Source organism: Electrona antarctica (assembly GCF_951216825.1).
Source record: "Electrona antarctica genome assembly, contig: scaffold_71, whole genome shotgun sequence".
Taxonomy (NCBI): domain Eukaryota; kingdom Metazoa; phylum Chordata; class Actinopteri; order Myctophiformes; family Myctophidae; genus Electrona; species Electrona antarctica.
Genome location: NW_027637292.1, coordinates 277,765 through 292,764, shown reverse-complemented (window position 1 = coordinate 292,764; position 15,000 = coordinate 277,765). Strand labels below are relative to the sequence as shown.

The 15,000-nt window shown below is 47.0% G+C and overlaps 1 protein-coding gene across 1 annotated transcript in view; it reads left to right on the top strand.

Moving 5' to 3' along the window:
• LOC306919015 (chondrolectin-like) overlaps window positions 1-15,000 on the top strand; it is a gene marked incomplete at its 3' end in the record, with an annotated part of 22,786 nt that overhangs the window by 448 nt on the left and 7,338 nt on the right. Inside the window, exons 2-5 of the mRNA XM_079531857.1 lie at window positions 10,106-10,275; window positions 11,093-11,250; window positions 11,639-11,689; window positions 14,508-14,604. Coding sequence (XP_079387983.1) covers window positions 10,106-10,275; window positions 11,093-11,250; window positions 11,639-11,689; window positions 14,508-14,604 — 476 coding nt within the window. The remainder of the gene's footprint in view (window positions 1-10,105; window positions 10,276-11,092; window positions 11,251-11,638; window positions 11,690-14,507; window positions 14,605-15,000) is intronic.

The window sequence follows — 15,000 nt, the reverse complement described above, 5'->3', positions numbered from 1 at the left end:
ATGTTATTATAGGTCTATGTTACTATAGATCTATGTTACTATATATCTATGTTATTATAGATCTATGTTATTATAGATCTATGTTACTATAGATCTATGTTATTATAGATTTATGTTATATGTTATTATAGATCTGTTATTATAGATCTATGTTACTATAGATCTATGTTACTATATATCTATGTTATTATAGATCTATGTTATTATAGATCTATGTTACTATAGATCTATGTTATTATAGATCTATGTTATTATATATCTATGTTATTACTTGCGCAAGCAGAGCGCGCAAGTACTAGTTTCGCCCAGGACGATGCGTATGCACCGTCCCAGCAAATGACGTAATGACTACTTGTGCCTGATACGGCAGTGGTGCCAGACTACATACATGTATACATAGGAGCATTACCTCTAATCCTCCCGACACTAAAACATATCGTCATTACGTCACCATCGAAAACCAATTACACTCTGGCATTGGGACCTTTAATCCACATCTTTATTATGTCATCATTGAGAGCTAGTCATCATTGAGAGCTAGCATATGACGCCAGTTATACCCTGACGTCATATGCTGGGACGGTGCATACGCATCAAAAGTAACCACAGTATACCACTAATCAACTTACAAATTACATATACATAGAAGCATTTCCTGTAATCCACCGATCGAGATATATGTCACCATTGAAGGCATTGGGTCCTTTAATCCACATCTTTATTATGTCATCATTGAGAGCCAGTCATCATTGAGAGCTAGCTATACATACCAGTTATACCCTGACGTCATATGCTGGGACGGTGCATACGCATCAAAAGTAACCACAGTATACCACTAATCAACTTACAAATTACATATAGGCTACATATACATAGAGGCATTTCCTTTAATCCACACAACACTGATCGAGATATACGTCACCATCGAAGGCATTGGGTCCTTTAATCCAGGGGTTCTCAACCCGTGGGTCGCGACCCCTAGGGGGGTCGCCAAATTATTTTAGGGGGTCCCCAAATTATTTTCAAATTTTATTTTCACGATTTTTCAAAAATAGCAGATCTACAAGCTCATAGCGCGCCACCGAGTGGCGCGCTATGAGCTTGTAGATCTGCTATTTTTCAATAGCTAAATTATAACAATGCTTAAAACACCAAAATGGGTTCCCGCCCAAAATGGTTTAAGGTTATTGTAGCAGTCAATTTATATTGGGGGTCGGGAGGGGGCGGGCGGGGGTCCCGAGACATTGCCAAAGCATTTCCGGGGGTCCCCGGCCAAAAACGTTACCCCTGCTTTAATCCACATCTTTATTACGATATACTTCATAATACTACTTTTTTACGTGCAAAAAGTAGGTACGTAGCAAATAGCTAAACCTAATAATTCAATATTTCAATCGTTCTTTCAAAGAGAAGCTGAGATTTGACAGTTTGTAGCGGTCGACAGTACTTGCTCGCTCTGCTTGCGCACTAGTAGGCCATAAATGGCCTACTAGTGTGCAACAAGCAAGTAGGCACTCCACAGAGTGCAGTTCAAGTTATAGATCTATGTTACTATGCATGTTGTTAAAGCCAGTCTATTAGCCTGTCAACGGTAAGTTATCATTTTGTCTAAATTCTTATACTGAGGATCTTTTTTTCAAATTTCATCCCCAAAGCAGAAAGAAATCTGATGTGACATTGGGACACGCCCCCTTCAGACACCCCCCTCATCTACAATTTACAATTTGCAATTTAGGCATTTAGCAGACGCTTTTAATCCAGAGCGACTTACATTAAGCAAGAACAAAAAGCATGGGAATACATCACATATGTAAAATGCATTTATCGCGAAACATGCGTAAGAACGTAACTAGAGCATATCTATATAATGACACTATACATATAAACTATAACTAGAACATATCTATATAATGACACTATACATATAAACTATACATATATGCTATACTATGCTGTACATATATACTATGAAGTGCTATGACTACATACAATGCACTTATTGTGCTGTCTAGATGACATGCTATAAGTCTGTTTCAAATGCTATATAAGTCTAAGAAGTGCTGTCTAAGGGGGTAGGGTAAGTGCTATGGGCCATGATGGAGTCTGAAAAGGTGGGTTTTCAGACTACGGTGGAAGATCGGGAGTGATGCTGCAGTTCTGATTGCAACGGGAAGTGCATTCCACAGTTTTGGGGCCAGAAGGGAGAAGAGTTTGGGACGTGTGGAGCGTTGTCCCGGCGTTTTTAGTGAGGGTACTTCCAGCTTCCCTGCGTTGGCTGATCTGAGTGCGCGGGAGGGTTTGTAGGGTTCATTCATGCTGGCAAGATATGGGGGAGCCATCTAGACTGAGTGGACACGCCCCCTTCAGACACCCCCCCAACTAGACTGAGTGGACACGCCCCCTTCAGACACGCCCCCTCATCTAGACTGAGTGGACACGCCCCCTCATCTAGACTGAGCGGACACGCCCCCTCATCTAGACTGAGCGGACACGCCCCCTCATCTAGACTGAGCGGACACGCCCTCTCATCTAGACTGAGCGGACACGCCCTCTCATCTAGACTGAGTGGACACGCCCTCTCATCTAGACTGAGCGGACACGCCCTCTCATCTAGACTGAGCGGACACGCCCTCTCATCTAGACTGAGTGGACACGCCCCCATTCAGACACGCCCCCTTCAGGCACGCCCCCTCATCTAGACTGAGTGGACACGCCCCCTCATCTAGACTGAGTGGACACGCCCCCTCATCTAGACTGAGCGGACACACCCTCTCATCTAGACTGAGCGGACACGCCCCCTCATCTAGACTGAGTGGACACGCCCCCTCATCTAGACTGAGTGGACACGCCCCCTCATCTAGACTGAGTGGACACGCCCCCTTCAGGCACGCCCCCTACAGACACGCCCCCTCATCTAGACTGAGTGGACACGCCCCCTCATCTAGACTGAGTGGACACGCCAACTCATCTAGACTGAGTGGACACGCCCCCTCATCTAGACTGAGTGGACACGCCCCCTCATCTAGACTGAGTGGACACGCCCCCTCATCTAGACTGAGCGGACACGCCCTCTCATCTAGACTGAGTGGACACGCCCCTCATCTAGACTGAGCGGACACGCCCTCTCATCTAGACTGAGCGGACACGCCCCCTCATCTAGACTGAGTGGACACGCCCCCTCATCTAGACTGAGCGGACACGCCCTCTCATCTAGACTGAGTGGACACGCCCCTCATCTAGACTGAGTGGACACGCCCCTCATCTAGACTGAGCGGACACGCCCTCTCATCTAGACTGAGCGGACACGCCCCCTCATCTAGACTGAGTGGACACGCCCCCTCATCTAGACTGAGCGGACACGCCCTCTCATCTAGACTGAGTGGACACGCCCCTCATCTAGACTGAGTGGACACGCCCCTCATCTAGACTGAGCGGACACGCCAACTCATCTAGACTGAGCGGACACGCCCTCTCATCTAGACTGAGTGGACACGCCCCCTTCAGGCATGCCCCCTACAGACACGCCCCCTCATCTATACTGAGTGGACACGCCCCCTCATCTAGACTGAGTGGACACGCCCCATCAGCTAGAGTGATGTCTTAATGACTGTTGGTAGGGCGTTATGGTGGCATAGGAGGGAAAATAATGGTCCCTTGTTTGTGCCGAACACCTTCGACGTCATAGCACTTTTTTAATATATTACATATCAAACAAAAAATTAAAAAAACCAGATTTATTTATTTTGTGTCTCTCCTTCTGCACCGTACTCCATGGTTCTTACCAGACGGGTTCACTTCTGTCTCCTAATCTAAGGAGCTCTCCATGGTTCTGACCAGACGGGTTCACTTCTGTCTCCTAATCTAAGGAGCTCTCCATGGTTCTGACCAGACAGGTTCACTTCTGTCTCCTAATCTAAGGAGCTCTCCATGGTTCTGACCAGACGGGTTCACTTCTGTCTCCTAATCTAAGGAGCTCTCCATGGTTCTGACCAGACGGGTTCACTTCTGTCTCCTAATCTAAGGAGCTCTCCATGGTTCTTACCAGACGGGTTCACTTCTGTCTCCTAATCTAAGGAGCTCTCCATGGTTCTGACCAGACAGGTTCACTTCTGTCTCCTAATCTAAGGAGCTCTCCATGGTTCTGACCAGACGGGTTCACTTCTGTCTCCTAATCTAAGGAGCTCTCCATGGTTCTGACCAGACGGGTTCACTTCTGTCTCCTAATCTAAGGAGCTCTCCATGGTTCTGACCAGACGGGTTCACTTCTGTCTCCTAATCTAAGGAGCTCTCCATGGTTCTGACCAGACAGGTTCACTTCTGTCTCCTAATCTAAGGAGCTCTCCATGGTTCTGACCAGACAGGTTCACTTCTGTCTCCTAATCTAAGGAGCTCTCCATGGTTCTGACTAGACAGGTTCACTTCTGTCTCCTAATCTAAGGAGCTCTCCATGGTTCTGACCAGACAGGTTTACTTCCGTCCTAATCTAAGGAGCTCTCCATGGTTCTGACCAGACGGGTTCACTTCTGTCTCCTAATCTAAGGAGCTCTCCATGGTTCTGACCAGACAGGTTCACTTCTGTCTCCTAATCTAAGGAGCTCTCCATGGTTCTGACCAGACAGGTTAACTTCTGTCTCCTAATCTAAGGAGCTCTCCATGGTTCTGACCAGACAGGTTTACTTCTGTCTCCTAATCTAAGGAGCTCTCCATGGTTCTGACCAGACAGGTTCACTTCTGTCTCCTAATCTAAGGAGCTCTCCATGGTCCTGACCAGACAGGTTCACTTCTGTCTCCTAATCTAAGGAGCTCTCCATGGTTCTGACCAGACGGGTTCACTTCTGTCTCCTAATCTAAGGAGCTCTCCATGGTTCTGACCAGACGGGTTCACTTCTGTCTCCTAATCTAAGGAGCTCTCCATGGTTCTGACCAGACAGGTTCACTTCTGTCTCCTAATTTTAGGAGCTCTCCATGGTTCTGACCAGACAGGTTCACTTCCGTCCTAATCTAAGGAGCTCTCCATGGTTCTGACCAGACGGGTTCACTTCTGTCTCCCAATCTAAGGAGCTCTCCATGGTCTGACCAGACGGGTTCACTTCTGTCTCCTAATCTAAGGAGCTCTCCATGGCCTGACCAGACGGGTTCACTTCTGTCTCCTAATCTAAGGAGCTCTCCATGGTTCTGACCAGACGGATTCACTTCTGTCTCCTAATCTAAGGAGCTCTCCATGGTTCTGACCAGACGGGTTCACTTCTGTCTCCTAATCTAAGGAGCTCTCCATGGTTCTGACCAGACAGGTTCACTTCTGTCTCCTAATCTAAGGAGCTCTCCATGGTTCTGACCAGACAGGTTAACTTCTGTCTCCTAATCTAAGGAGCTCTCCATGGTTCTGACCAGACAGGTTTACTTCTGTCTCCTAATCTAAGGAGCTCTCCATGGTTCTGACCAGACAGGTTCACTTCTGTCTCCTAATCTAAGGAGCTCTCCATGGTCCTGACCAGACAGGTTCACTTCTGTCTCCTAAATTAAGGAGCTCTCCATGGTTCTGACCAGACGGGTTCACTTCTGTCTCCTAATCTAAGGAGCTCTCCATGGTTCTGACCAGACGGGTTCACTTCTGTCTCCTAATCTAAGGAGCTCTCCATGGTTCTGACCAGACAGGTTCACTTCTGTCTCCTAATTTTAGGAGCTCTCCATGGTTCTGACCAGACAGGTTCACTTCCGTCCTAATCTAAGGAGCTCTCCATGGTTCTGACCAGACGGGTTCACTTCTGTCTCCCAATCTAAGGAGCTCTCCATGGTCTGACCAGACGGGTTCACTTCTGTCTCCTAATCTAAGGAGCTCTCCATGATCTGACCAGACGGGTTCACTTCTGTCTCCTAATCTAAGGAGCTCTCCATGGTTCTGACCAGACGGATTCACTTCTGTCTCCTAATCTAAGGAGCTCTCCATGGTTCTGACCAGACGGGTTCACTTCTGTCTCCTAATCTAAGGAGCTCTCCATGGTTCTGACCAGACGGCCAGACTTCTGTCTCCTAATCTAAGGAGCTCTCCATGGTTCTGACCAGACGGCAAGACTTCTGTCCTAATCTAAGGAGCTCTCCATGGTTCTGACCAGACGGATATACTTCTGTCTCCTAATCTAAGGAGCTCTCCATGGTTCTGACCAGACGGGCCAGACTTCTGTCTCCTAATCTAGGGAGCTCTCCATGGTCCTGACCAGACGGGCCAGACTTCTGTCTCCTAATCTTTCTTTTTTTTTAAAATATTTTTTATCCCGCGATCCCATGCTTCCTTCATGCTTGAGTGTCCAAGTTGCTCCTTTACACCTGACAGGGGGGAGTTTCCCTGGTTGGACGTAGCGCGTGGAAGGAACACGTTATTCCAACCAGTTCCTTTCCCCTCCATCAGGCGCCGCGGCCGGCCAGGGGGAGGCAGTTTAGAGACCAGGAGTCTCCTAATCTAAGGAGCTCTCCATGGTTCTGACCAGACAGGTTCACTTCTGTCTCCTAATCTAGGGAGCTCTCCATGGTTCTGACCAGACACGTTCACTTCTGTCTCCTAATCTAAGGAGCTCTCCATGGTCCTGACCAGACGGGTTCACTTCTGTCTCCTAATCTAAGGAGCTCTCCATGGTTCTGACCAGACGGATATACTTCTGTCTCCTAATCTAAGGAGCTCTCCATGGTTCTGACCAGACGGATATACTTCTGTCTCCTAATCTAAGGAGCTCTCCATGGTTCTGACCAGACGGATATACTTCTGTCTCCTAATCTAAGGAGCTCTCCATGGTTCTGACCAGACGGATATACTTCTGTCTCCTAATCTAAGGAGCTCTCCATGGTTCTGACCAGACGGGTTCACTTCTGTCTCCTAATCTAAGGAGCTCTCCATGGTTCTGACCAGACGGCCAGACTTCTGTCTCCTAATCTAAGGAGCTCTCCATGGTTCTGACCAGACGGATATACTTCTGTCTCCTAATCTAAGGAGCTCTCCATGGTTCTGACCAGACAGGTTCACTTCTGTCTCCTAATCTAAGGAGCTCTCCATGGTTCTGACCAGACGGATATACTTCTGTCTCCTAATCTAAGGAGCTCTCCATGGTCCTGACCAGACGGATATACTTCTGTCTCCTAATCTAAAGAGCTCTCCATGGTTCTGACCAGACGGATATACTTCTGTCTCCTAATCTAAGGAGCTCTCCATGGTTCTGACCAGACGGATATACTTCCGTCTCCTAATCTAAGGAGCTCTCCATGGTTCTGACCAGACGGATATACTTCCGTCTCCTAATCTAAGGAGCTCTCCATGGTCCTGACCAGACGGATATACTTCCGTCTCCTAATCTAAGGAGCTCTCCATGGTCCTGACCAGACGGATATACTTCTGTCTCCTAATCTAAGGAGCTCTCCATGGTTCTGACCAGACGGATATACTTCTGTCTCCTAATCTAAGGAGCTCTCCATGGTTCTGACCAGACGGATATACTTCTGTCTCCTAATCTAAGGAGCTCTCCATGGTTCTGACCAGACGGATATACTTCTGTCTCCTAATCTAGGGAGCTCTCCATGGTTCTGACCAGACGGATATACTTCTGTCTCCTAATCTAAGGAGCTCTCCATGGTTCTGACCAGACGGATATACTTCTGTCTCCTAATCTAAGGAGCTCTCCATGGTTCTGACCAGACGGATATACTTCTGTCTCCTAATCTAGGGAGCTCTCCATGGTTCTGACCAGACAGGTTCACTTCTGTCTCCTAATCTAAGGAGCTCTCCATGGTTCTGACCAGACATGTTCACTTCTGTCTCCTAATCTAAGGAGCTCTCCATGGTTCTGACCAGACGGATATACTTCTGTCTCCTAATCTAAGGAGCTCTCCATGGTTCTGACCAGACGGATATACTTCTGTCTCCTAATCTAAGGAGCTCTCCATGGTTCTGACCAGACGGATATACTTCTGTCTCCTAATCTAAGGAGCTCTCCATGGTTCTGACCAGACGGATATACTTCTGTCTCCTAATCTAGGGAGCTCTCCATGGTTCTGACCAGACAGGTTCACTTCTGTCTCCTAATCTAAGGAGCTCTCCATGGTTCTGACCAGACATGTTCACTTCTGTCTCCTAATCTAAGGAGCTCTCCATGGTTCTGACCAGACGGATATACTTCTGTCTCCTAATCTAAGGAGCTCTCCATGGTTCTGACCAGACGGATATACTTCTGTCTCCTAATCTAAGGAGCTCTCCATGGTTCTGACCAGACGGATATACTTCTGTCTCCTAATCTAAGGAGCTCTCCATGGTCCTGACCAGACGGATATACTTCTGTCTCCTAATCTAAGGAGCTCTCCATGGTTCTGACCAGACGGATATACTTCTGTCTCCTAATCTAAGGAGCTCTCCATGGTCCTGACCAGACGGCCAGACTTCCGTCCTAATCTAAGGAGCTCTCCATGGTTCTGACCAGACGGATATACTTCTGTCTCCTAATCTAAGGAGCTCTCCATGGTCCTGACCAGACGGCCAGACTTCCGTCCTAATCTAAGGAGCTCTCCATGGTTCTGACCAGACGGATATACTTCTGTCTCCTAATCTAAGGAGCTCTCCATGGTTCTGACCAGACGGATATACTTCTGTCTCCTAATCTAAGGAGCTCTCCATGGTTCTGACCAGACGGATATACTTCTGTCTCCTAATCTAAGGAGCTCTCCATGGTTCTGACCAGACGGCCAGACTTCCGTCCTAATCTAAGGAGCTCTCCATGGTCCTGACCAGACGGATATACTTCTGTCTCCTAATCTAAGGAGCTCTCCATGGTTCTGACCAGACGGATATACTTCTGTCTCCTAATCTAAGGAGCTCTCCATGGTTCTGACCAGACGGCCAGACTTCCGTCCTAATCTAAGGAGCTCTCCATGGTCCTGACCAGACGGATATACTTCTGTCTCCTAATCTAAGGAGCTCTCCATGGTTCTGACCAGACGGATATACTTCTGTCTCCTAATCTAAGGAGCTCTCCATGGTTCTGACCAGACGGATATACTTCTGTCTCCTAATCTAAGGAGCGTCAACAAGCCTCTCGTTTGGAGGAACATATTATCCCTCCCGGTTTTTGTAGGGAACGGAAGGGGGGGGGGGGGGGGGGGGGGGGCTTTTACACTCGTTGTGTTAATATAGACATTATCCCATTCATACTTTAGCTGCTGAGAAATAGCAGATCTACAAGCTTGTAGAGCTCGTAGATTTTTTGAAAAGTCGTGAAAACGTGTGCAATTCTTGGAATATATATATATATAATTTCACAGCAAATGTTTTTTAACTCAAATCTTCTAAACCAACTACATATAATCTTGACATGAAATAGTTTGAGCACCACTGACATAGAAACATGAGGGCTTTCAGAAAACTGTCAGGATTTAGAAGATTCTGGATAAACACTCTACTAATCATTATTATATACAAACCCTCCCGCGCAGATCCGGCTCAGATCAGCCAATGCAGGGAAGCTGGAAGTACCCTCACTAAAAACGCCGGGACAACGCTCCACACGTCCCAAACTCTTCTCCCTTCTGGCTCCAAAACTGTGGAATGCACTCCCCGTTGCAGTCAGAACGGCAGCATCACTCCCAATCTTCCGCCGTAGTCTGAAAACCCACCTTTTCAGACTCCACCTTGGCCCATAGCACTTACCCTACCCCCTTAGACAGCACTTTTTTAGATTTAGATAGCATTTGATACAGACTTATAGCATGTTATGTAGACAGCACAATAATTGCATTGTATGTAGTCATAGCCCTTCATAGTATATATGTACAGCATAGTATAGTATATATGTATAGTTTATATGTACAGTGTCATTATATAGATATGTTCTAGCTACATTCTTAGCTTACGCATGTTTCTTGATAAATGCTTTTTATATATGTGATGTAGTCCCATACTTTTGTTCTTGCTTAATGTAAATAGCTCTGGATTAAGAGCGTCTGCTAAATGCCTAAATTGTAAATTGTAATTGTAAATTGTAAATCTGAATTCTAAATGTAATACAACCTTCAACTGCATGCGTGCATATAAACAATAACTCCTCCCCCCTCCCCCTCTCGTCCAATCAAGGAGATGCGCACCGGCTCGGTGGGCGGGTCCAGTATCAGCGACGGAGACTTCTGGATTGGTCTACGCAGGGTGGACACGCCCACTCACACCAACCCTGAGCCAATCAGCAACACCCTCAGCTCCTGTCCCGACCTCTACCAGTGGACCGACAACAGTCCTGCCACGTTCAGGTGTGTGTGTGTGCGCGTGTGCGTGTGTGCGTGGTTGCCAGGGCCCTGCCAACACTGATTGTGTGGGCGGCGCAGTCCCGCCCCCCTCGACGCCAGGCCCAGGAAATAATTCCCAATGCATTTTTCCTCATAGACATTTAAAAAAGTATTTATTTAAAAACGGTTACGCCGCGGACAAAGCCAACTCGAGTCGTGACAAATCATGACAACAAACAAAAATATTATTAGTTTGGTCCAAATATTTTGCCGTAACCGTAATACTTTAATACTTTAAGACGTAACCGTAATACTTTTTGAAAAGTCTTTGAGGTAAATGAACGGGGAATTATTTTAGCGGGTCTCTCGAGGGGGCGGGGCTGTCTCTCGAGGGGGCGGGGCTGCGCCGCTCTATAACCATTATCTTCTGTTTTAGGCCGCGCCTTTTCACGCTTTTTTCTCTGAAACTAAAACGCTGTCCGATGTGTTGGACAGATCGGCGATGTTCGGAGGTCTTTTCCGATCATCCGGTGAGCGCGACGGGAACATTGGGCGTTTTCGAGAGTAAGGATGGACCCCATTTTAGCTCGCTAGCATTGATGCTATATGCTTTAGCATCCAAGATGGAAGCCAAAAGCGGACGCGAGTCATAGTGGAATAGCGTATCACAGCGCCTGCTACAGGCCGTTGAAAAACTTTGTTTTCACCAGAAAATGACATGCATTGTGCCGATTTGGAGATACAGCCATTTGAACGTGGACCATTGAATGCAAGTGAATGTGTGTGCGCGTGTGCGTGTGCGTGTGCGCGTGCGTGCGTGCGTGCGTGCATGTGTGTGTAGGAACTGGTATTTCGACGAGCCGTCGTGCGGGGGGGAGGCCTGTGTGGTGATGTACCACCAACCCACTGCACTTCCTGGTCTGGGCGGAGCTTATCTCTACCAATGGAACGACGACCGCTGCAACATGAAGCACAACTTCATATGCAAATACGAACCCGGTAAAAATACTCTGAATACTTTTACTTTTTCAGTACTGTAAACTCATTATATACACGCACGCATGCATGCATGCACGCACGCACGCACGCACGCACGCACGCACAAACACACATATGTGCTCTGCTAGCCATATTAAGTCTGTCTTTCTGTCTCTCTGCCTGCATGTCTGCCTATCTGTCTGCCTGTCTCTCTGCCTGTCTTTCTGCCTGCCTGTCTGTCTGTCTGTCTGTCTGTCTGTCTGTCAGAGAGTCATCCGGTCACACTTTCAAGTATGTGATCTGTTATCCTTATCCTGTCTGTCTGTCTGTCTGTCTGTCTGTCTGTCTGTCTGCCTGCCTGTCTGCCTGTCTGTCTGCCTGTCTGTCTGCCCACCTGTCTGTCTGTCAGAGAGTCATCTGGTGAAGGAACATGGAGACAGGCCAGAGGGCGGAGCTACAGGTGAGCAAGAACATGACATCACAGCATCACCTGTCAATCACCTGTACCTGTCCATCCATAAGTCTGACCACTGGTGTGTGTCTCCTTTAGACAGAAGATCAAACAGCGCCTCCAGTAGAACGCCCGGGGTTATTTAATCCATTACATTATAGTTAAGTTAAGGGTTATTTAATCCTTTACATTATAGTGCCCAGTCGATTTATAAACACGGACCACTTTTACCGACGGACCGGATGTTGTTGTGAATGTGTGTGTAGCAGCTAACAATAGCCACACCACTTCAAAGTCGATCGACAACAACGGGAGGTAAGAATAAATCTATCGCGACTAGCTCAGGATATAAACAGGGGAGGGAGGTGGAGTCGATGGACTGGTCAGTATTTAGAGGTGGAGTCGATGGACTGGTCAGTCATTAGAGGTGGAGTCGATGGACTGGTCAGTCATTAGAGGTGGAGTCGATGGACTGGTCAGTCATTAGAGGTGGAGTCGATGGACTGGTCAGTATTTAGAGTTGGAGTCGATGGACTGGTCAGTCTTTAGAGGTGGAGTTGATGGACTGGTCAGTCTTTAGAGGTGGAGTCGATGGACTGGTCAGTCTTCAGAGCTTTCTTGCCAACAAGGTGGTAACTAGGTATTCCATTTGACATACATAAAAGGAAGTAGCTCATAACATGTCTACTGTGGATCTTTATGAAACAACCACTTTGCAGATAGAAAGAGGATAATTCAAGCTTTCCGTACAGCTGCAATGTTGGTGAGTTTGACGTTGTTTAATACAAGCAGATTTTTGGACTTTTCTGTTTGGATGAATGGGCTGTCTATGGGAAGTTGCACCTAGTTAGCACCTGCTAACTAACTAGGTAACTTTCTAACTTGCCTAGTTAGCACCTGCTAACTAGGCAAGATGCATAATGGACGGGGATGCACATGGAGTTCCGACACACCGATTGACCGACATGCGGAAACTGTGGTCGGACATGCACTGCTGTTAGGTTTCTGGTTTAAGTACTTCAGTGTTTTGTACAGAACAAAGAATGTTTGTTGAAGAGGAACACTAAAAGTTTCTAAATCTTATATTTATATTTAGTCTGGCTTGTTGTTATTAACCTCTGGAGGTTACTGGAGGTCAAATGCTTAAAGTGTGATTACCTTTGAGGGGACCTCTTGAGCCCCATCGCCCCCCCGCCCTGGTCAGTCTGGAGGTCAGTCTGAGGTCAGTCTGGAGGTCAGTCTGAGGTCAGTCTGAGGGGAAACATTGAGGGAGACGCTGGCTGACAGCGTACCGTCGGCGATGAAGGCACGCATCGATGATGTCATCCCCCACGGAGACCACCAGAGTCTGTCCCAAACGACAAGCCACGGTTTAAAGCATGAGGTCATAACTCAGAGCTGACCAATCAATGACGTCGAACGGAGCAGATGATGTGGGTTGTTTTTGAGAGATCTGGAGATCAACCACGCTAGCTATACTCATCACAAAACACACAACACCATCTGGAGATCAACCACGCTAGCTATACTCTCAAAACACAGACCACCATCTGGAGATCAACCACGCTATACTCTAACAGAACACCAAAAAATGACTATTCAAGGTTCCGGAGGAGTAGAAGCTAATTTTGGCTCAAATAGGTTTTTACTTGTGTGGACGAAATTGTCGATATATTTAGTCTTAGTCATCATAGCTCAGTTTTTATTTAATTTCCATATAGTTTTCCTCAGGGAAAAAAGGTCGTTGACGAACATTTTTTGTCTTAGTTTTAGTCGACGAAATCAACACTGACTAGTGACTACTAGTGCTCTGAAGGTCAGAGAAGATCAGAGACACACCAAGTCCCATCATGCTTCAGTTCAGAGGAACACCAAGTCCCATCATGCTTCAGTCCAGAGAAACACCAAGTCCCATCATGCTTCAGTTCAGAGGAACACCAAGTCCCATCATGCTTCAGTCCAGAGGAACACCAAGTCCCATCATGCTTCAGTTCAGAGGAACACCAAGTCCCATCATGCTTCAGTTCAGAGGAACACCAAGTCCCATCATGCTTCAGTCCAGAGAAACACCAAGTCCCATCATGCTTCAGTCCAGAGAAACACCAAGTCCCATCATGCTTCAGTCCAGAGGAACACCAAGTCCCATCATGCTTCAGTCCAGAGGAACACCAAGTCCCATCATGCTTCAGTCCAGAGGAACACCAAGTCCCATCATGCTTCAGTCCAGAGGAACACCAAGTCCCATCATGCTTCAGTCCAGAGAAACACCAAGTCCCATCATGCTTCAGTCCAGAGAAACACCAAGTCCCAATCAATAAATAAAAATTAATAAATCAATAACCAGTGGTGACTCACACTGGAGGAGGGGGGGGGGGGGGGGACCTGGTTCGCTGCTAAATGTGACATTACTTTAACTGGCGTAACTTACCATTTGGTCCGAAAGTGACATGAATTTCTGTGTGCGTGCGTGTGTCTGTGGGTGCGTGCGTGTGTGTGCGTGTGCGTGTGTCAGAGGCAACAGCAGATACAAAGCCAGTCAAAGCACCAGATGTCAGTGAAGAGACACACACGCACGTTGTTATGGCTGGACCATCAGGTAGCGCGCGCACACACACACACACACACACACACACACACACACACACACACACACACACACACACACACACACACACACACACACACACACACACACACACACACACACACACACACACACACACACACACACACACACACACACACGGTTGTAGTGTTGGTGACACCAAAGGGCACTAACCTGTCTGTCTGTCTGTCTGTCTGTCTGTCTGTCTGTCTGTCCAATCAGGGATGCTGTTGGTGTACATCATCATTCCCACCATCCCGCTGCTGCTGCTCATCCTGGTGGCTTCTGGGACATGCTGTTTTCAGATGCTCAGCAGAAGGTAAAGAACTACAAAAAACTACAAAACTACAACAACCTACAAAACTACAACAAACTACAAAACGCTGCAAAGCTAAAGTATATAAATGACCAAGAGACAAGAGATCCAGGATAAGTCATTTTACACTTTTTTTTTTTACACGGTTGTGTGCTGAAAATAGCCGATCTACAAGCTCACAACGCGCCGCAGCGCGATGCGTTGTGAGCTTGTAGATCAGTGTAAAATCAGTCATTACGACGGCATCAAGGCCCCCCAGAATACATTTTAGTCGACTCAATCAACTGTAGATTTAGTCGACTAAAATCGCAACTAAAAGCACAAAACTACAACAAACTGCTAATACCCTACTGCAAAACTAACAAATACTGCAAAATCATAAAACTACACCTAGCTTAG